Consider the following 23,103-nt stretch of genomic DNA (forward strand, 5'->3'; position numbering starts at 1 on the left):
TATGTACGTGTGTGTGTATGAGTGTATGTGCTTCTGTTAGTGTATGCATGTTTGCGTGTATGTGCTTCTGTTAGTGTATGCACGTGTGTGTGCGTATGAGTGTATGTGCTTCTGCTGCTGTATGCACATGTTTGCGTGTATGTGCTTCTGTTAGTGTATGTTTGTAAGTGTCTGTCAAATCAGTGAGAGTCTGTTTGTCATTTAGTGTGTGTGTGTGACTATTAGTGTGTGTCTGTCAGTGTGTTTGTGTGTGTCTCTCTGTCAATGAATGAGTGTGTGTCAGTGAATGTGTGTGTGTGTCAAATCAGTGACGTCTGTGTGTTTGTCACTGAGTGTGTGTGTTACTGTCAGTGTGTATCTGCCAGTGTGGGTGTCTGTCAGAGAGTGTGCTTAGAGGGACACTATAGGCACCCAGACAACTTCAGCTCATTGAAGTGGTCTGGGTGCAGTGTCCCAGTCCCCTTAAACCTGCAAGTGTAATTATTGCGGTTTCTCAGAAACTGCAATAATTACCTTGAGGGGTAACTCCACCTCTAGCGGCTGTCTACCAGACAGCCACTAGAGGGACTTTCGGGTGGTTAGGTGACCAAAAGTCACCTAACTGATGCTGGACGTCCTCACCCTGTGCATGAGGACATCCAGCATCTGCTAAATACCCATAGGATTTTAACCCCATCATTGTCGAGTGGGGGAGGGGAGGACATGAGGGGGGGGGGGGGGGCACTATAGGGAATTATAGTGCCAGGAAAACAGCTTTGTTTTCCTGGCACTATAGTATTTCTTTAAAAGGAGCAGGAAATGGTGGATTCTAAAGAGGAAGGGGTGGGTTCTTAATCAGGAAGCTGTGCGCCCTTGACAGGAAGGGGTGGTAAATTTAGATTAGGGGGTGCTCAGGTATAGTCATGCCTAGGGCAGCACAAAATAAAATACACAAATGTGTGAGTGTCTGAGTATGTGTGTGCGTCTGTGAGTGTCTGAGTGCATGTGTGTGTCTGTGAGTGTATGTGTGTGCACGCGTTTATATATGCATACGAGTGGGTTTTTTTTTTTTGGCAGGGGGGGGGGAGGAGTTCCCACACTTTTTTCCCCAGGACTTGACCCCTACAGTACAGTAACTATAAGTACTTCCCCTTTCTACAAGATAAATTAAAACTAACAAGAATACAAATCAAATACAATATTTTGGAACAGGCAAGAACAGCAGCAAGAACAACAGCCTTCAGATCGTAAACAGCCATTGTATCCAGCGAAGTAGATCATACTGAAAAGATAATGTGAGAGTTGTTAGTAAAATGGTCACAACTGTGTGAACAAATAATGCCCCACAGTAATTCAAAGAAATAACGTATGCGCAAATTCTAACCCATACACCCCTCGTATAATAACAATCAAAACAAACCAAGCATACTTATACAGAACATACAATACACGAGCATAAACACATCAGATCCTCACCAGAATATACCATAACAGACCTGAAATAAAATTAGGAATAGACCTAGTAGTAACGGGTAACGGGTGGGAAAATACTCTCCTCCTGTCATTATTAAAATTAAGATTATTAGTACACTAAAACTAGTACAATCTTCATTTTTATCACATGACAGGAGGCTTTCTATTTTTTTTTTTGTTAAAATCTTTATTTTTGCATTGACAAAGACTGCAGTACATCAACAATATAAGGCTTGTGCACAAGCCATTTCGTTGAATATATAGCATTGCATATATGATACAGAAAGATAGGTAGATAACGTTAAAACATGCTTTACTTTAAGCAATGGTAACTGGCTTGCTCGGTCTGTCATGGGTTTTCTTCTTTATAGCATTTTGGTAATGTGACGAACGTATAATCTGATCTGACTTCTTGTGGAGCAGCAAAGAAAGAGGAGGTACTTAGAGTTACTGTACTGGTTATATACCTTACTTGTTTTTTATTGGAATTGTAAATGTCTGTGCTGCTGTGGAGTGAGTAAAGAGACTTATGTAAAATAGGAAGCCTCCTATCATGTGGTAAAATTCATATTTACCAGCATTTTCCCCATTCAGAATGGGACAACTGTTTCATTAAAAATTAAAACTTTTGAATAGGACAATTATCTCAAAGTGTCCCTTTAAAGATATATATACGATTATTATTATTATTTTTATTTATTTTATTTAACCTAGACTAAGCCATTGAAGTATCCATGTCAGGTTTCCATTTCAGTGCTGATGACGTCATACACTAGGGGGGAAACGAAACTAGCCGTGTCTCGAAAAGGGTTCGGCTCATGGGGAGGGCATGGGGGCGGAGTCTACCACAAACTCCTCCCACACGTACAGCATTAACCCCGCCGCTGCTGGACGAACGTGTTCACTGCACTCAGTCCAACTGGGACTCCGGCAGCGATGGGGTAAAGTTTTGGCCATGTGTTTCGTGACGTCAGGGCGGGGCGGTGAGTGGACTGAGTACAGAGAAGTAGGGCAGAGTTCCAGACCCCGACACTCCGTGAGTGGCATCTGAATTACCCGGTGAGTGGCATCTGAGTTACCCCAACTATTTTAGAATTGTGAAAAGAACCATGCATGTCACATTATCATAGGAAACTCTAAAACATTGATCCATTCATAAATGTGGATGATAAGATTGTTATCGATACCCAGAAGTTGACCAAACTGATTGCTATTTACAGAGCCCGGGTGATGGCTCTGCATTATGTGAGTGGTTCTATTACATTTGTTTGCATATTGCATGTTTGTTTTTTATGTGTGTGTAGCTTTAACAACTCGAATGATAAGAGTGCACAATATACTTCTACTTTTACCAGAGTAGTAGGAGTGGGAGTGCAGAATTATTTATATGCTATTTTGTTTATGCAATAGAGACTTGTACAAGGTATATTGTTTCACACTGCTGTTAGTTCTTTTCCGCTATATTTTTACATTTTGGATTCTGCTTATTATGTTAAACCAGTAACAATTTAACATTAAACCCAGGGATGCCTACAGTACACTCTAAGCAATATAGAGTGCCCCTTTAAACCTCCTTCAGGACCAAGATAAGACACATCTCTTAGAATGGTGACTGCCCTGCCATCTCCTCACTTCCAAAGGGATATTTTTTTATTCTAATTTAATATTTTTTTTCTTTCTACTTAAGGTATTATATAATTAAATACTGCATTCAAGATGGACTTCAAAGGCCAGCTCATAAACCAATGCATCAGGAAGGGATTGACGTATGAGTTCCACGAGGTCTCGGTAACAGGTCCACCTCATGTTCGTTGGTAAGATTTTCAGTCTGTGTTTTGTCTTTTTTAAAGGGAAATAATAGGCAACATTTTTTTTTTTTACCTTATATCTGTAATGCTTTAAAGATTCTTCCAAAATCTGTATTTTATATATATATATATATATATATATATACAAGTGAAAGCTTGGCACTCTCCTCAAAGACAATAAACGTGTCTTAATATGCCTGGGTGCAAATTGCTGGCGTCAAATATATACAGAAAAATGAAAAATCAAAATGCACTCACAGGTCTTCTTAAGTGGAACACTTAGTGCTTTATTGTTTCAAAACTGGTGTACAGAAATCAATCGACGTTTCGACCCTGCCGGGTCTTTTTCAAGATCGCAGAGTACATGACAGTGAAGTGTTTATATATGAAATACAAATCTAAATTAATGTGCACTTACCCAATGGTGAAGTGAGGTGGAGTGAGTCTGCCCGTTGGAACCCGGAAGTGCTTGGAAGCCGCATAGGACGTCACGTGATCGGGACGTCGGACGGAAGAAAAGTGGTTGTCAAGACAACGGTAAACACAGAGAAAACTCAGATACCGGGCGCAAGTGAAACGCTGTGGAGAACAGAGTGGGAAGTATAGACTACCACATAGTCTGTATAACCCAGATGCCAGGAAAGAGTGCTGGTGGACTAACCAGTGTAGTGTACTAACGTGTTAAGAGTTATAAACACACATGTGAAAAGAGTGCCAAACCAAAAAAATTTAACCAGTGAGACAACACAAAAAGCCTGGCATCGTGAATAAAGGTTAAAATCAAAGCAGAGAACGACATGTATTTAAACAATATTATATGCAAAATATATATATGAGATTTATACACTCAAGCATGCTATTATATGCATAAGTTCCATACCAGAACAACTTAATAAACAATGTTATATACATAATGTATGCATGATTAATGCACTAGAGCATGCTGTACGATGTACTACTAATGTGATGATCTAGTACTACGAAATATATCATAAACAAAATCATAAACTCTAATGGTGACACAGACTAACTCCCATCACTCTATATATTTTCCAAATGAATATCATGTCTAAAGGATAAAGGGGACAGCCCTTGAGTAACAAACTAACCCCACATGGAGTAGTCTGAGATACCCCTGGACTGGTCAAAGTCCCATGTCAGAACAAATAGATAATAGAGCAGGAAGATAAATCCATAAGTGACCAAATGCCACTAGTAACTGCATCTAGCGTAGTGCCGGATATTAACACTCAGTTGACTGTCTGAGACCAACCAAACTTTAAGTCCGATATGCCAAATGGTAATACGATACTACCAGCATATGATTGCTATGTACAAATGAGCAAACTAATAATAAATCAAAACATAACAAACCAAATCTAATGCTGATCAGACAATCACGTCTAATGGGACCACATGGAACTCTATGTGGTTAATCTATACTGGGGTCTATCTTGTAGAATCATAGATGTAGCGTATAATTGCTACATACATGTCAAATAAGGAATGTTAGTGTAAATACGTGGTAAACGTGTCTCAATGGTACTAGGACAACCTAACATATGGTGATAATAATCCCCACCTTCATAATACGATACTACCAGCATATGATTGCTATGTACAAATGAGCAAACTAATAATAAATCAAAACATAACAAACCAAATCTAATGCTGATCAGACAATCACGTCTAATGGGACCACATGGAACTCTATGTGGTTAATCTATACTGGAGTCTATCTTGTAGAACGCTACATCTATGATTCTACAAGATAGACTCCAGTATAGATTAACCACATAGAGTTCCATGTGGTCCCATTAGACGTGATTGTCTGATCAGCATTAGATTTGGTTTGTTATGTTTTGATTTATTATTAGTTTGCTCATTTGTACATAGCAATCATATGCTGGTAGTATCGTATTATGAAGGTGGGGATTATTATCACCATATGTTAGGTTGTCCTAGTACCATTGAGACACGTTTACCACGTATTTACACTAACATTCCTTATTTGACATGTATGTAGCAATTATACGCTACATCTATGATTCTACAAGATAGACCCCAGTATAGATTAACCACATAGAGTTCCATGTGGTCCCATTAGACGTGATTGTCTGATCAGCATTAGATTTGGTTTGTTATGTTTTGATTTATTATTAGTTTGCTCATTTGTACATAGCAATCATATGCTGGTAGTATCGTATTACCATTTGGCATATCGGACTTAAAGTTTGGTTGGTCTCAGACAGTCAACTGAGTGTTAATATCCGGCACTACGCTAGATGCAGTTACTAGTGGCATTTGGTCACTTATGGATTTATCTTCCTGCTCTATTATCTATTTGTTCTGACATGGGACTTTGACCAGTCCAGGGGTATCTCAGACTACTCCATGTGGGGTTAGTTTGTTACTCAAGGGCTGTCCCCTTTATCCTTTAGACATGATATTCATTTGGAAAATATATAGAGTGATGGGAGTTAGTCTGTGTCACCATTAGAGTTTATGATTTTGTTTATGATATATTTCGTAGTACTAGATCATCACATTAGTAGTACATCGTACAGCATGCTCTAGTGCATTAATCATGCATACATTATGTATATAACATTGTTTATTAAGTTGTTCTGGTATGGAACTTATGCATATAATAGCATGCTTGAGTGTATAAATCTCATATATATATTTTGCATATAATATTGTTTAAATACATGTCGTTCTCTGCTTTGATTTTAACCTTTATTCACGATGCCAGGCTTTTTGTGTTGTCTCACTGGTTAAATTTTTTTGGTTTGGCACTCTTTTCACATGTGTGTTTATAACTCTTAACACGTTAGTACACTACACTGGTTAGTCCACCAGCACTCTTTCCTGGCATCTGGGTTATACAGACTATGTGGTAGTCTATACTTCCCACTCTGTTCTCCACAGCGTTTCACTTGCGCCCGGTATCTGAGTTTTCTCTGTGTTTACCGTTGTCTTGACAACCACTTTTCTTCCGTCCGACGTCCCGATCACGTGACGTCCTATGCGGCTTCCAAGCACTTCCGGGTTCCAACGGGCAGACTCACTCCACCTCACTTCACCATTGGGTAAGTGCACATTAATTTAGATTTGTATTTCATATATAAACACTTCACTGTCATGTACTCTGCGATCTTGAAAAAGACCCGGCAGGGTCGAAACGTCGATTGATTTCTGTACACCAGTTTTGAAACAATAAAGCACTAAGTGTTCCACTTAAGAAGACCTGTGAGTGCATTTTGATTTTTCATTTTTCTGTATATATATATATATATATATATATATATATATATATATACTCCTCCTCAAAGTACCTGAGAGACAGTCTCCAGATATAGGCAGAATGAGGGCCGGCCCAAGACATTGTGCTGTCTGGCTCCAAGGGTGAAATGCTGCCCTCCCCAAAACCTAAACCACGCCCACATTCATTATGTTATACAGTGTGTAGTGAATACAGTAACTGTATAGTGGATGCAAAGTGTGTATTTGTGAAATGGATTCAGTGTGTGGATTGTATGCAGCGTGTGTGTGTGTAGTGCATGTAATGTGTGTGTCGTGTGCATATAGTTCACATGTAGTGCATGTAATTTGTGTGTGTGTCGTGTGCATAGTGGAGACAGTGTGTGTGTGTGGTGCATGTACTGTGTGTGTGTGTGTGTATAGTGGATGCAGTGTGTGTCGTGCATGTGGTGTGTGTGCAGGGCCGCCATCAGAAATTGTGGGGCCCCAAACACAGCTCAAGGTCTGGGCCCCCGGGTGCCCGCCTCCAAGCCCCGCCTCCAAATCCTGCCCACAGGAATATACACAAAAGGACACAGAAACACACACAGAAAGATACACACATACTAACAGACACACATACTGAAACAGACATATACACATATAGACACATATACAGATACACACACTGACGTACATACATACTCACATACTGACACACACACACATACATACATAATGGCATACATACACATACATACACACACACAGATATATACATACACAGATACATACTGACATACACACACACACACACACACACACAGACATGCATACTGAAATACATACTGATAGATAGATATATACAAACATACACACATACATACTGACATACACACACACACACACAGACATATACACACTGACATACACACACACACACACAGACATGCATACATACAGACATATACACACTGACATACACACACACACACACAGATAGACTGACACATACATACTGACATACACACACAGAGATATACATGCATAGTGACATACATACATACACACATACATACTGACACACACATAGACATATACATACTGACATATATGCATACTGACATACACGCATACTGACATACACACACAGACATATATACATACTGACACACATACATACATACTGACATACACACACACACACACATACATACATACACACAGACATATATACATACTGACACACACACAGACATATATACATACTGAGATAACACATAGATATACATACTGACATACACACATAGATATACATACTGACATACACACAGACATACATACTGACATACACACACATACATACTGACATACACACACATACATACTGACATACACACACATACATACTGACACACACACATATATACATACTGACATACACACACACATACACACATACATACTGGCTTACACACACACACATACATACTGGCACACACACACACATACATACTGACATACACACAAACATACATACTGGCATACAAACACATACATACTGGCATACACACACACATATATACATACTGACATACACACACACACACACATATATACATACTGATATATACATACTTGCAGACACATACATATACACACACACCTCATTTATCAGCCACCCTCCTCTTACCTTTAAGTTGCAGGAGGGTGGCTGGGGATGATGGGAGCGGATGCCTCTGGTGTCCTCTCCTCTTCCTCCCAGCAGCACTTGTGGTGTAGCCGAATTTTTTTTTAAAGGGGCTCGGTCGCGCAAATACACGGCCGCAGCGCAGACCGGGCCCCTGAAGATATAGGGCCCATCAGGTGGCCCCTAAAGGCTTGGGCCACCTGATGGGCCCCGGTGCAGATGCACCTGCGGCAGTTTCGCTGCTCCACGTGGGGCCAGGGCGGCCGGGCCCCCCAGGGTCGCCAGGCCTGTGACAACCGTTATGGTTGTCACTCCCTGATGGCGGCCCTGTGTGTGTATTTTAATTGGGGGTGAGGCAGTTTTTTTTGTTTTTGATTTTTACTTATGTTTATTCTTCCCTCCCTACCTCTTACCTGTGGGTAGGGAGGGATGGTACTTAATCTCCTGGTGGTCTGATGGCTCAGTGAAGCTGGAAGATAGTGAAGAGGGGCCCCAGAGCTGTAATCTCCCCTCCAGCAGCAGGTTCGGTCCGCTCCTTCCACGAGCAGAGAGAGCGATGCTGCTGGGTTGCCACAGCATGCTTTGCATCGCTCTCGCGGCTTGAGAGAGGAGCAGCCAGTACTTGCTGTTGCTGAAGTGGAGATTACAGCTCTGGGCCCGGAACAACATATATCTATATAGCGGTAATCGCTATAGATATATGCATAGGCGGCCCAGGCACCTTACAGCTCATTTCTTAAAAGTACAGGGGCGGTGGACAGGCCAACCCTGGGCAGATTCATGATTTTGACCAGGAAGGGGCTCCTCTAATTTGGAGCCTCTCGTTTTTGTGTATGGGGTGTAATTTTATCCCATTATCCAATCCAATGTAACTGCTTATCATACCAGCTGCAGCACTGGTTTTGTTCCCCACAAAGTATTCAGCAATCTCCTAAACTGCTGACCATGCATGAGGATGGCTGCAGTTTGGCTCTCTTGGGAGTAGAATATTTTAACCACTTGCAGGTGAGTTTGCATGAAATTGACACCGCAAAGTAGTAGGTGAAAGAATGCAAAAAACACCCCAGCATATTTATTAGGGAAAGCTGTCAAATGCCTTCATGTTGTGCTGATGTCCATTTAAGCAGTGTTTATTGCCCTAGAGCAAACATGTCAAACTCGTGGGCCGCATGCGGTACCCAATGAATATCTTTGCGGCCTGGCGAGCCGCGAGTTTGACATGTTTGGGACATAAAGGGACACTATAGTCACCAAAGCAGCTACAGATTTTTGAATTTGTTCTGGTGAGTAGAATCATTACCTTCAGGCTTTTTGCTGTAAACACTGTATTTTCAAAGAAAATGCAGTGTTTACATTACAGCCTAGTGATAACTCCACTGGCCACTCCTCAGATGACTACTAGACCTGCTTCCTATCTCAGTCTTGCCTAGTGTGCATCACAACATATCAGTATCTCTTCCCTCTGCATGCAGACACTAAACTTTTCCTCATAGAGATTAATTGATTCAATTAATCTCTATGAGGAGATGCTGATTGGCCAGGGCTGTAGTTGAATCATGCTGGCTCTGCCCCTGATCTGCCTCCTTCACAGTCTCAGCCAATCCTATGGGGAAGCATTGTGATTGGCTCAGAACAACACTTCTGATGATGTCAGCAGAAAGCTTGCTGGTCTGAGGCAGGCAGGGGGAGAGCCATCAGTTTCAGGCTTCAATACAAGTAAGATTTTACTATATTTAGGGAGGCAAGAGAGGGCCAGGGGGGGCTAGATGGTGGTTTTAACACTATAGGGCCAGAAATATGTTTGTGTTCCTGACCCTATAGTGCTCCTTTAAGGCAGAGTAGGCACCTGCTCTCCCCACATTGCAGGTGCCTACTCTGCTCAAATTTACCTGGCCGGGGAGGAGAGGTCACTGGCAGCAGCGAGGGAACTCAGTCTTCCTGCTCCTCACTGCTCCCTCGCGCGCGCCATCTTTTGTAATAACGTCATATTCCAGCACCCAGCATCACTAAACTGCGCGCGTGAGGGAGCAGTGAGGAGCAGGTAGACTGAGTTCTGTGACTGTGTGCAAGAATGTGTAAATGTGTGTGTCAGTGTGTGTGTGTTGGTCAGTGTTTCGATGGCAATGTAAAAATGACAATGTAGAAAGCACTCTGTAATAAGCAGCAAGCACTTCATCAGATAGTCCATCCACCGGCAGTGCACCAAAACAGAAAATTGTTGCAATACTTACCGTAATTTTCGTTTCCTGGCTAATATCAATGTCAGCGTGGGGTAGCTCCTCCCTCTCTGCTGATAGAACAGGAATCTAAATTTCAAATGATGGCATATAAGGAATCAACCTCCCCAGAAAAAGCAGTCCAAAAAAACAAGTCAGCCCAGAAAAAAGGGAGGATACTTTGATGCTGACTAGGATATTAGCCAGGAAAAGAAAATTACGGTAAGTATTATAACAATTTTCTGTTTTCCTGGCCAATCCATGTCAGCATCACCTATGGGACTTCCCAAGCAAAATTAAAAGGTAGGTAATAAAAAACAATTGCACCATCTCAATGTTAAACCAAATTGAATCAAACGTTCGTTGCAGAGGTAAGGACATTTCTGCCAAATGAGGGGGCAGATGAGCTTGAAACGCCAAGGCGATAGTGCCTCACAAAGTGTTGGAAGATAACCATGCTGCATCCCTACAAATTTCTTCTGTAGAAGTATCCTCCAAGAGGCCAAGAGAGTCCTACTCACGTGAGCTTTAACACCTTCCGGCACCGGTTTACCAGCGAATATTTAAGCTTTCTGAATCACAGAAGTAATCCATCTCCTGATAGTAGAGACAGAGGCAGACATACCTTTTTTTATGGTAGCTAAAAGGTACAATAAAAAGTCTATTTGACCATGGATGACTAGTCTGCGACTTAGTTATTTAACAAAAATGTGCAAGAATCTCATATGCCCTGTACTCTGCATTGTTTGTATCTCAAACTTCTCGCTACGCTGTTGGGGCATAGCAAGAGCATCTGTTCAACCTTTGCATAACAAAAATAAAGAATTTTTTTTTAAAAAGTCTATTTGACTTTCTAAATTCCTTAGTATGATCAAGGTAAATGCGTAACAACCTCACCACATTCAAAGTGTGCCAAAGGAATTCTTCTTCAGAAGAAGGGTTTTCAAAGAAAGAAGGTAGGATAATCTCCTGGTTCAGTTCAAATTTGGAAATGCAAAACTGTAGACACGTCCCATGCTGGAATGAGGTTTTTTTTTAAGGTGGTCTAATTCTCATTGGTCCTTTGATAAAATGCTTAATCGTAGGATCTAGGGCCCATTGGTGGTTAGTGATAGCTGAAAATGCAGATAACTGTACCTAAAGAGAACTAAGGCTCAAACCTTTATGCAAACCATTTTGTAAAAATTCCAACAAATCAAGAAGATTAAGGGTTTCATAAACTTTCTCGAGAGATGATGCCCAGTCAGCAGAAGCCTTCCAGATTCTATACTTTTGTCGTAGTGTGTTTTCTAGCTTTGAGAATAGTCACCACCACATTATCTGATAAGCCTCTAGCTTATCTCAATCTCCAGGCCTTCAGATGGAATATTGCAGGATCTTCATGAAGAACTGAGCACTGTTCTAATAGGTTTCTCTTGATAGGCAGTTTCCAAGGAACTCCTTGTGACAGACTCAACAGCAGTGGAAACCAAGGCCTCCTTGGCCAAAGAGGATAATTGCGATAATTACATTTTTCTCCTAGATCTTTTTGACAGTTCTCTGGATAACGGAAGGGGAGGGAATACATATCCCAGCCAAAAAATCCATCTCTGTGTTAGGGCATCTTGACCTTTTGCTCTCTGTTTGAATCTTCTGGAATAGAAAAGGGGGACTTGTTTGTTTCTGGAGTTTGCCAGATCTATATCGGGTGTTTTCCATAGATCGTATACCTGTTGGAACGTATCCGAACTCAGCTTCCATTCTCCTGGATAGTCAGCAACGTCGTTCAATTCTCCTGGAAGATGGATAGCTGATAATCCTTATAAATTCTGTTGAGCCTAGAGTATTATAGGTTTGATTTCTTAAATGAGTTGCTTGATCTTTGTCCCTCCTTTGTGATTGATGTAGCCCATCGCAGTAGAGTTGTCCACTCTTACCTTGACCATCTGTTCTTCAAGAGGTGCTTGAAGGCCAACAGGGATTTGAAGACTGCCCTTAATTCCAGAATATTGGAATGGAAACTCCAACACTTCATTGGCCTCAATCCTTAGGCTAGATAGTACTTTTATTGAGCTCTCCAACATTTTCCGCTGGCATCTGTGGTTATTAATTCCTACTCAGAGTCCTCTAGCAGGAAGCCTCTCCTGATATTTTCCTTGTTCATCCACCACTGAAGAGACATTCTTACTTCTTCTGTGATCCAGATCTTTTGTTCCCATTCTTGATCTTCTTGATTAAACTGTTCTAAGAAACTTGTCTGTGTTAATCTCAGGTTCCAGTGTGCCCACCTCACTAAACCGATAGTTGAGGACATTATTCCCAGGATGCTAATATATTCTGTGACTGTCATAACTCTGCAAGCCACTGCTGCTGAAACGTTGTCCCTTAGTCTTGTAAGTATGTCTTCTGTTAACATTATCCAGTTTATCTTTGTATTGATGCTTGCTCCTAGGATATGTATGTGTTGTGATAGTTGTGTCATGCTCCTGAGCAGGTCAGAGAGGAGACGATTGCAAGGGTTATTGGTTAAAACTTTATTTGTCGGTAAGATGTAATTCAGAAAGGATGAGGCACTGCAGGTACGTTCTCTACAGAATGAAATAATGTAGATAAAATACAGGATATTACCAGGAACAGAGATTCTTTATTGGAGCATAGACTTCATCCTGAACTTGCCTGAATTACATCTTACCGAAACACTTTCCTTATCAGCTTCCAAGAATCCTGATTTGTGGCGTATTGCCTTCATTGAAGAATCTTAACTGCTTCAATTGCTGCATCACTGCATGATCTCGTAAGCAACCTGCATTATATTATTTGGGAATATACCTACCTGTTTCAACCTCTGCAACTCTGCATGATCCTGTATTGCTTTTTACTAAACGGTATTTACCTATAACTAGCTGCATTGCAAAGTATCCTGGAAATCCTTAACTACTTGGTATAACTTCAAGCCTGCTTGTATACAAAATACTTATTCATTTACTTTCTAAAGATCTTGTTTGTGGCATATCGCCTAAACCCTATTTTTCTCACAAAGTATCCTGTTTGTGGCAGACTGCCCTTTATTCATTATTTCAGTAAATTTGTTATGTCTAATACGACAAATAAAGTTTTAACCAATAACCCTTGCAATCGTCTCCTCTCTGACCTGCTCGGGAGCATGACAAGTTGCTTTTGACTCTTGTTGAAGTTTATTATCCAGCCAAAATCTTGTAAGTCCTGAATGAATGTCTCTGTATCTCTTATCAGTCTTCCTTTTGATTTGTTCACAATCAGTATATCATCCAGATAATGGAATATGCTGATTAATTTTTTTTCCCTTGGGAGAGCGATCAGGATTCGTGAATATCCTGGAAGCGGCGCTTATACCAAACGGCATACCTTGAAATTCAAAATGACTGTCTCAAATCTTGAACATTAGATATCCTTTTTTTTTGTTTTTTTTTTAATTCTTTATTTTTGAAGTGCAGATAATTACATACAACTTGTCACGCCCCAACAGCTTGTGACAGGAGATAAAATACACAGCTTGTAAGCAGTAAGGCAGTGAGAAAACATGCACAATTTTTAAAGTTACAGAGACAAGAGTAGGTACATGTTTGGTATCTCTATTATAGAGTGAGATCGTAACGTAGGTTCGTAGGGTATTCAAATCTATCTAGACTCTATAGGTTACCTTTTTTTTTTTTTTCAATTTATATTTTATTGAGTTATCGTGAATAAAACATAACTTTTCATTTTATGTATATTTAACATGAGTAAAGCAGGCATAACTTTTGCGGCTTATATACCACGATTAACAGCGATGGTCTGCCTGTAATCGTTAGTCCCTGATGTTTCACAATTTATAATTGGACTACTGTCTAGTGCGAGCTAGGTCTCGGTTCATATTGGGCTCTGGATTGGATGGGTCACTGCCTGGGGATGGGGGTATGAGGTGAAGTCTCTGACTCAGCGCCAAGAGGTAGTTCCCCCTAGTGGTCTGGCCCACCTCTGAGCTGTGTTGGTGCCGGTCTCTTTTCTTCCGGTTCGGTGCTGTTCGGAGGATGTGTCTGTCAGAGTTTGTGGGCGCATGTCCAGGTGCTTATATAGCTCCTCGGGGTCGTCTGCTGATGTCAGTGTATGGGCTTTGTCCCCAGTTGTCACTTCCAGGGATCCTTCCACTCCCCAGCGGTATTTTATAGAGCAGTCTCTTAGTTTCTTTGCCACCGGTGCCAATTTGCGTTTTTCCATGAGCACAGGGAACGGGATGTCGCCGTATACAGCCACTGTACTGCCTTCAAAGGTTATGTTCCCCTGCGTTCTAGAGTAGGTCATGATCGCATTCTTGATAGCAACATCACGTGTTACCGCTATCACATCTCTGGCGGAGCCCTCAGGTGCTGCTGGGGACTTTCGGACCCTGAACACCGAGGTGATCAGTGGCGGGGCAGTCCCTCCCCTGATTCCTAGTGTGTCTATGAGGCTCTGTGTATATTGCAGCAGCTTCTCTGTGTCAATCATCTCTGGGATTCCCCTGAGACGTATGTTTCTACGTCTATGGCGCGTTTCCAGCATTGTTACCATGCGGTTCAGCTTCTGCACTTGCGAGGTCAGTCCCTCCATCTGCGTTCTAGCCTCCTGCATTTGGCTTTCTCTGTTTGCTTCTTTTGCCTCTATAGCTCTGACCTTGTTGTGGACTATCACCACCTCTGCCTGGACCTCTTGTAGGTCTTCCTTCCATACCTTTCTGAGGTCCAGTAGGAGCTTTTTAATGTCCCCTTTTGTGGCAGGGGCTGAGTCCTCGTCTGGTTCGGATGAGTCGGATTCCCTGCCCGATTGCGGTGTAAGGGGTTCATCCTCCTCTGGGGAGTCATCCGACATCTCCTGTTCTGTGCTGGCTTCCGGCGCCATCTTGGGTATCGGCCGCGGCACGGGCCTTTCAAAGGAGAGTCGGATGTCTGGTAGGCGATGTGTCTCTGGGCGCTGAATTTTTCTATTTTTTCGCCCCATTGCGTCCTGAAGTGGGGGTGAGGGTTTCGGTCAGGTAAGTCTCTGTTTTTTTCGGCCAAAGTCTAATTTCTGCTTGTTTAGCACGGAGCCTCGCATAGAGACGTCCGCTCAGTCTCTCGGTCGGCCACGCCCCCCTATAGGTTACCTTTTAACTGTACATTTTACATTTATTTTTATTTCTTTTGTCAATCTTTGTTTTATTGCGGCATATGAGATGGGATACAGAAGAGAAAAGGATAATGTACGGTTTGTTCACAAAATGGGGTTAATACAACATTTGCATCTGATAAATACACTTCCTTGTTCAGTAATGCCACATTTTTTGTTATGTCGATTATCGAAACAGATATATTACATTTTAAAGGTAAGTAAACAACGGTTATGTGAAGTTACTACCATAATGCTGCAGCCACTTTTGGAGCCCTGCAGTCAATGTAGATACATTACAGATTGTTAAAGTTTAAACTGTAGCATGGATATTCAGGCTATGGATTGTTTGATCCAGTATGTAACATGTTAAATTAACAGTGCATAAACTAGTCTTAATATTTCACCATTATAATACCGAGTAGGTGAAACCATGAGTCAGCTGGTGTGCCTTTGCCAGTCATTAGGGTAGTTTATAACAAGCTATTAAGGTATGATTGTTTAACTGCTGCATATTGAGAGAAATCACAAACACAAGCTAGATTAAGTTAAGACAGTGCGTGACAATGAGAGTAACACAGGTGTGTGGTACCATGTGGGAGCATGCTGAGGCACTACAGCGGTTCGTGAGGGTGAAGCTGCACTATCCGAGTCTGCTGAGCTGGGCATTCTCGGGGTCAGGCTGGTGTGTCAATATATATGTGCGGTAAAAAGCCATTGTGGGCGCCATGCAGGTGGCGAGGGTAGTGTTGCTTTTATGTGTGGTGCCTGCGTACAGCTAGCTGTGCCGGGTGAGTGTACTCCCTTGGTAGGGATGAAGTATGTGTTGCTTATGGCTGGGTCTGATTACCATGGTAAGTGGCATGCATTAAAGTCTATAGTTCAGTTGGGTAATAGGTTAGTCTCTGCGTTGTGGGCTGGGTTGTTGGTTGCAGGCCGTGGCCTGTATGAGTCCGGATTGCCTCACCCTATGCTCGTTCTGATGGCTCTGCTTGTGCGACCGGGTGCGTGTCGACCGCTCAGGCTCCCTCTGGGCGGGAGTTCCGGCAGTTTTTTCAGGTGGGTCAGCGAGGGGTGGAGGTGGTTGCGGCAGGGGGCTTCTCCCTCATTCCTGGCATTCCTGGCACCATGCGGCCACAGACTCGGTTGCCTCTCGGGGCCGGGCCTTTCCCATGATGGGCGCTGTGGAGGGCCCTGGTGGTTGTCCGCCGCCAGCGGCGGGGGCGGCTCTCCTGCGGTGTGGCCGGTGTATAGGAGGGGGTCTCCTAATGTTCCCCTGCCTGGGTGGGTGGGCCGTCTGTCGGTGCGTGGCGGCTTTTCACGGGGTCTGCCCGCTCTGCCTCTCAGCCTGAGTCCGCCTCACCTCTTCTTGGTGTTGCAAGGTTAGATGTGCCGTCCGACTGTCCAGTTTCTCCCAGAACCGGCGGAGCAGTGCGTCCAGACGCTCGTGTAGAGGCTGGGTGGGAGCATGCTCTGCAGTGTGGCCTGGGGTCGCCATTTTATGAGCGTCCGCTTGTCTTTGTGCTTCGTGTGTTTGGCAGTTTACATCAATTGCAGCTAAGTTTGGCTTAAGGTACATGCTTTTACGGACCAGGATAACCCCCACTGGTCCTGGGGGGGGGGGGGGGGGGGAGTAGAGAGGCCCGATGCTTCAGGTACCGCTTGGTTTGGCAGGTCGGGAGAGCGTCCGTCTCTCCCCACCACCATGCGTTGTAGGCCCCAAGTTCCCAGCCCGGACTCCCAGCGGGTTTGCAGGTCTGTGAGGTGTCCTTCTGTACCCCTGCTTTCACAGTGCCATTTATGGTGGGCTGAAGGTCCAATTTGGGTGAGTTTCCCTCCATTTTCCGCTAAAAATCGGGCCCAGGCTCGGGAGCTCACAAAAAGCGTGTCTGCTCAGCTCCCCGGTCAGGCCCCGCCCCCCCTACATTTTACATTTATAATACTAGGAGAAATAGTCAGTGGAAAGATAAAACAACAGATTAGAAGGGTCAGGCTATACTAACCAGTGGAACATAATTGATAAATTATTGCGTTGTTATAAATTACCGCTGTTTATCATAGCACATTTGTTATGGGTAAAGATGAAAGAAAATTATTGGAGTGAGGTGTTAGTCAGGGCTTGTACAAGAGAGGTTAGCTGAGCTCGTTAACTGTCTATGTGTAAAAGATTAACTTGTAACCAACGTTTGTCTTAATAGTAACTGAATGTCCCTGGGGAGACAATTACACCATGAGAACAATGAAAATGATTAAACCTCATCTATGCCTGGGGATGTGGCTAAATATGATTAGGAAACATAGCGCCAGGCAAGGGTTGGTACATTTCAGTCAGTGGAGTTGAGGCAAGGCAGTAACTGAAATGTACACCACAGGTAGTACGTTGTTGGGAGTTCACCCTATGCCCCGACTTGGCTTCCGACCTCCTTGGTTAGGGAAAGTCTTGAGCGGACCACCCAGTTTAGCCTTGGCCCTATTACGTGAGGGGGCTTTCCCCGGTACCTCCGACACTATGGGAGTCCCAGTGGTAGGCAGTTGCGGCATCCTCTTGTGTGTTGTCCAGTGTAGCTTGGTCTGGTTGCCTTTGAGCTGTGAATGAGCTCTTTTGATCTGGCCGCTTGCTTTACGGTTTCGTCTGCAGATGCCGGGTCTGGGGTATTCCCCGGGGCGAGCATCCAGGCTTTGAGGTTCCGAAGAGAGGCAGTATATTTCAGCAATCAGGGCTGAATCTTTTCCTGGCTTGTCAGGCTTGAGCTTGCACCGTGCTGCTGTTAATGCCGTTGATTGCGTCTGCGGCTTCTCTGGTGAGGTCTTCACCGTGAGTGTGTGTTTCTGTGCGGTCTTGAGCTTGTGGGGTGTGCGGTGTATGGTTTGCCGCGTGAACGGAGTTTCTGCCGCTGGTGCCTTTGAGGACTTTGTCCGGTGACCTCAGGGTAAGCGCTTACCCGATCGTGGGAGGGCGGTTGCGCGTCGTGGATCGGTTTGGGTTGGCATACCATGCATTGGACAGGTGAGACTGTCTGGGGCTTTAAGGCTTCCCCTTGCTCCCCTTCTCCGCGGGGTCCGATGGGGCCCAGTCTGGCCTGGTCTCGACGCCGTGTAGGCGTTGCTTTCATGGGGAGAGGCAGATCGTTGTGGTGCCGTTTCTTGTCCAGCTCCGAGTACCAGCTTCTCCTGCAGCCTCTTCCAAAAGTTTGCAAACAGTTGGTCGATGCGGGCTGGCAGGTCATCGCTTAGCAGTCGTGGGTCTGCGTGGCGCCCTTGTTCCTTTCCCCTGCATGCAGCCTCCATTTTGAGTAGATGCTGTGACACTGTGCTGTCGGCTTGTGCTCCTTTGGGTCTGGAGCTGGACCGGGATAACCCCCTCCGGTCCGGGGGGTGGGGAGGAGGGCGGCTGAGTTGCTCAGCGGCTCCGAGAGCTGAGAGAGCGGCCGTCTCTCTTCAGCACCACGTGGTGTAGGCCGCAAGCCTCGATCCGGGGATTCCAGTGTCTTAAACGCTCATGTGGGGTATCCCCCGGTGCACAGATGCTTACTGAGCCGGGTCCTGCCGGTTCGGGTCCAAATTGCCAGGTTGGCCCGTGGTTATAACCCAATTAGCTTGTTTAGGCCCAGGAGCTCTTACAGTGTACGTCCGTTTAGCTCCACAGCCAGGCTCCGCCCCCAAACATTAGATATCTTTTGTGTGCAAGTGATAGTATGCATCTTGAAGGTCTTTGGAGGTTAGCCATTCTGTATAATATATTTGAGGAATTCTAGTCTAAATACTCTCCATCGTGAAAGTTATTTTCTTTAATAGACCGTTCACCTTTTTTAGATCCAAAATCATTCTCCATTTCCCTGTTGGCTTTGGGTGAGAAAAACAAAGTAAATTCCTGGAAATCTTTCTTTGCAAGGAACATAACAAATAACTTCCTGTTGAAGGAGCTTTTCTAGGCATTCTTGCATAGGTTTTTTTTTTTTTTTCGCGAGATACTGCCAATCCCACCATGATGGATGGAATACCTTCTTCAAATTCTACAAAGTATCATCTCAGAATGAGTTTCCTCTTCCTCTTTGGATTTTAACGGATTGGCTCTGTTGTCCCTTCCAGTATGGCCCTCTAAAATATTATCTTCCAGGCTTATAAAATCTGGAGTCTTGAAAGGAGCTGTGTTCTTTGTATCCTCTGCCCCATTCACTAGGACAGGGGTAGGCAACCTTTGGCACTCCAGATGTTGTGGACTACATCCCGCATAATGCTCTTACACCCATAATGCTGGCAAAGCATCATGGGAAGTGTAGTCTAAAACTTATGGAGTGCCAAAGGTTGCCTATTTCTGCGCTAGGATATCACTTAGTTCTTCTGTCCTATGGCAGGAGAACTTTTTTCCCCTGAGCCGCCATCAGATGTAGCATCGTCTAAGGGTGTCCCAAATAGAAGGTTCCCTTAAAAGTAAGTAGGCATATGTTAGTTTTTGGTGAATTATCTGCACCCAGTGTTCTCAACCAAAGAGCTCTTCTGGCTAAAATTGATTGGCCCCTGACTTTAGTTATACGCTTGGTAATGTCTACCGATGCTTCTGTAATGACATTTGAAGCAAATTTTAAATCTCTGGAAATTTCCAGTAATATATCTGTTAGTGCCTTTAGAAATGTCTTCAGTAAAAGTAGCGGTCCAGACCCTTAGAGCTCTTAACAACGATGTTAAGGCCACTGCAGGATGGATTGCTTCCCCTAAAGAGTGGAAGTCTTGACTAGGTTAGCATCCAAATGCTTTTCCATTGGTTCCCTAAATGACGCTGCACTGTCTATTGGTAAAACAGCTTTTTGCCACTTTGATTATAGCCGCATCCACTTTAGGTACCGTTTTCCAGAATTTTGTGTCTGATGATTGGAATGGGTATAATAAATTGAATTTCCCTTGGGCTGACATACCTTTTCTCTGTGTCCCTCCCCCCCCCACTCATTCTGATTCTATCAGATCTTTAATTTTGCAGTGTATAGGGAAAGTGATTCTTCTCTTGTGCAGGCCCTCTAAGTATATATCTGAGTCCGTAGCTTCTCCATGATCCTCTGGGATTCTTAGAGAAATGAATCAACCGCTTTACCATCTAGGTTATAAGGGTAATCCATGCTGTCTTCATCCTCTGAGTTAGTAATCTGGTATCTGAACCTCTGACATAGAGCTTGATGTGAATCTTCTCTTGCTCTTTTAGTTTTTTTACAGGAACGACTCTTGCAAGTTGCCTCTCTAACTCTAGCAGCCACAGTCTTAGAAATTACCTCAGCAGAGGTAGATGCTTCTTCATTTGCTATGATTTAAAGCAGTCTCTGTAGAAGTTTTTCCCCTTAATTGCATCAGATGGGCAGGCATGACATTTCCTGGATTTTCTGTTATCCTTGCAACTTTTTCTTTCAGTCTGTCTCTGGCTGCAATATATATACTAATATGTATCAGCAGGATTGTGTGTGTGTATATATAAGTAATAGGTATAGCCATTAGGCACTCTATTATATATGTATATAAAGCTCACCTTGTACTTCCCTGATCCAACAAGGCTGCGACGTCAGCAAGGCAGTGGTGGAGGCATGTTTTGGGCCGGAATCAATGGAAGAGAGCTGGTCGGCCCCTTTAGGATCCCCAAAGGTATAAAGATGACCTCTGCAAAGTATGTGAAGTTTCTGACTGACCACTTTCTTCCCTGGTACAGAAGGAAGAACTATGATTTCCGTAATAAAATCATCTTCATGCATGACAATGCACCATCTCATGCTGCAAAGAATACCTCTGCATCAATGGCTGCTATGGAGAGAAAGTCATGGTGTGGCCTCCATCCTCCCCTGACCTCAATCCTATAGAGAACCTTTGGAGCATCCTCAAGCAAAAGATCTATGAGGGTGGGAGGCAGTTTACATCCACACAGCAGCTCTGGGAGGCTATTCTAACATCTTGCAAACAACTTCAAGCAGAAACTGTCCAAAAACTCACAAGTTCAATGGATGCAAGACTTGTGACTTATTTTTGCTATAAAATAAGGGGTCGTATGTTACCTGTTAAAATGTTGTTATAAGTTTGATTGAAATAGCTTTTGATTTCAGTAAATATGCTGCAAACACAACAAATGACAATTTTCAGTTCTTTACAACCTATAAAGTGTTTTGAAACTTACTGTGTATAATAATTTGGAACAGTGCATTGTAAGTATTTTATGTTTAAAAAAAATACTGCTATCATTAGGAGGTTTGTTCAATAAAATTTGAATTGTACTCTTAATAGTTGATAACATGAGAATTATGCTGACTGTTATTTACATCAATTATTTAGGTAAATGAGAAAAATAATATTTTGCATAATAATTTGGAACAGGGTGTAAGGATATCATCTAGGAAGCTGTGATAGACCAAGTTGCACCTCCATGAGTTATTCTCCCACACCTTTGTCTCCTCAGAATAACCCATGCATATATTGGCATAAGAATGTGCAAAACTGACCCCCATCGCTGCCCCTTGTGTCTGTAAATAAAATTGCCGTTAAAATAACCACTTCACTGAGACGAAGTTGCTAAGGTGCCCAGAATGTTTCTTTTAGGGAATAGCAGGGTAATAATTTGGACTTGTCTGAGGGACCTCTCCTACATTTAGTCTCGCAGTATGGTTTAGCACATTCATACAGAGCTGGGGAAATCTTCCATTACATGTAGTTTATTAGCAGATTCTCCTCTGGCCATGAGCTACATTTCGCTGACTACCTTCCTAAAGGAAAAAAAAAAATCAATATAATTTATTGATGATTAACCGGTAATTCACTTTTGCTGTTTTGGCTTTTATATTTTGAGTGGAATAATTAAAAAAGCAAACTGGTTTTCTTCTTTTTTAGGTTTACATTTCATGCTCTTGTAAATGGTGAAAAACTTGGTGAAGGAGAACATGCAACAAAAAAAGGAGCAGCTAACATGGCGGCCAGAATGGCTCTTGAAACTCTACAAACTCAAGATCAAAGCAATTCCCCCATGGTAAGATTCCAAATTTCTTATTATGTGCTAGGAGGTTAATTCAGCTGTTCAGAAGTTTAGAACGTCTTTGATAGTAGTGCTGATTTGAGGTGGATTCATTATTCTGGTAAGCGAGCTGTTTTTTTATGCCTGTTGGACAAGCAGACGCTAGACTGCTGCCTAGGCAGTGGCGTAACTAACGTAGAGAGGACCCCTGCACAATAATTTTTTTTTTTTGCCCCCTTCCCATCTCAAGGGTGGCAAAAGTAAAAGGTAGATCCATACCTGACGTACAACTTCCTTAATGCTTCGACAGCTTGGGATCTACCATTTGTCCATCATTTTAGGGTTATATTTAGCATTTAGCAGTGTTTGTGTATTTGAATGTGAGAAAATTTTTGTATGGAGTATGTAGGAGTGTGTTTGTATGTGGTGTTGGTGTTTTGATGCAAAAGTGTGTTTGTTTTAATACAGAGGTGTGTTTTGTATGCTTGAATACAAGGTTGATTTGTGTGTAGTGTTGGCGTTTGAATGCTGAGTTGTATGCACATATAAACATACACTGATACACATTCACTGATTAGCCACAACATGAAAACCACT

General features: G+C 42.9%; 1 protein-coding gene across 2 annotated transcripts in view; it reads left to right on the forward strand.

The window, feature by feature from the left end:
• The first annotated feature begins 3,160 nt into the window (after nt 1-3,160).
• LOC134585871 (interferon-induced, double-stranded RNA-activated protein kinase-like) overlaps nt 3,161-23,103 on the forward strand; it is a 92,203-nt gene continuing 72,260 nt past the window's right edge. For both annotated transcript variants that reach the window (XM_063441354.1, XM_063441355.1), the window contains exons 1-2: nt 3,161-3,266; nt 22,386-22,521. In XM_063441354.1, the coding sequence (XP_063297424.1) occupies nt 3,169-3,266; nt 22,386-22,521 (234 nt within the window). In that variant the 5' untranslated portion in view covers nt 3,161-3,168. The remainder of the gene's footprint in view (nt 3,267-22,385; nt 22,522-23,103) is intronic.

The sequence above is a fragment of the Pelobates fuscus genome, chromosome 2 (genome assembly GCF_036172605.1).
Source record: "Pelobates fuscus isolate aPelFus1 chromosome 2, aPelFus1.pri, whole genome shotgun sequence".
In the NCBI taxonomy this organism is placed as follows: domain Eukaryota; kingdom Metazoa; phylum Chordata; class Amphibia; order Anura; family Pelobatidae; genus Pelobates; species Pelobates fuscus.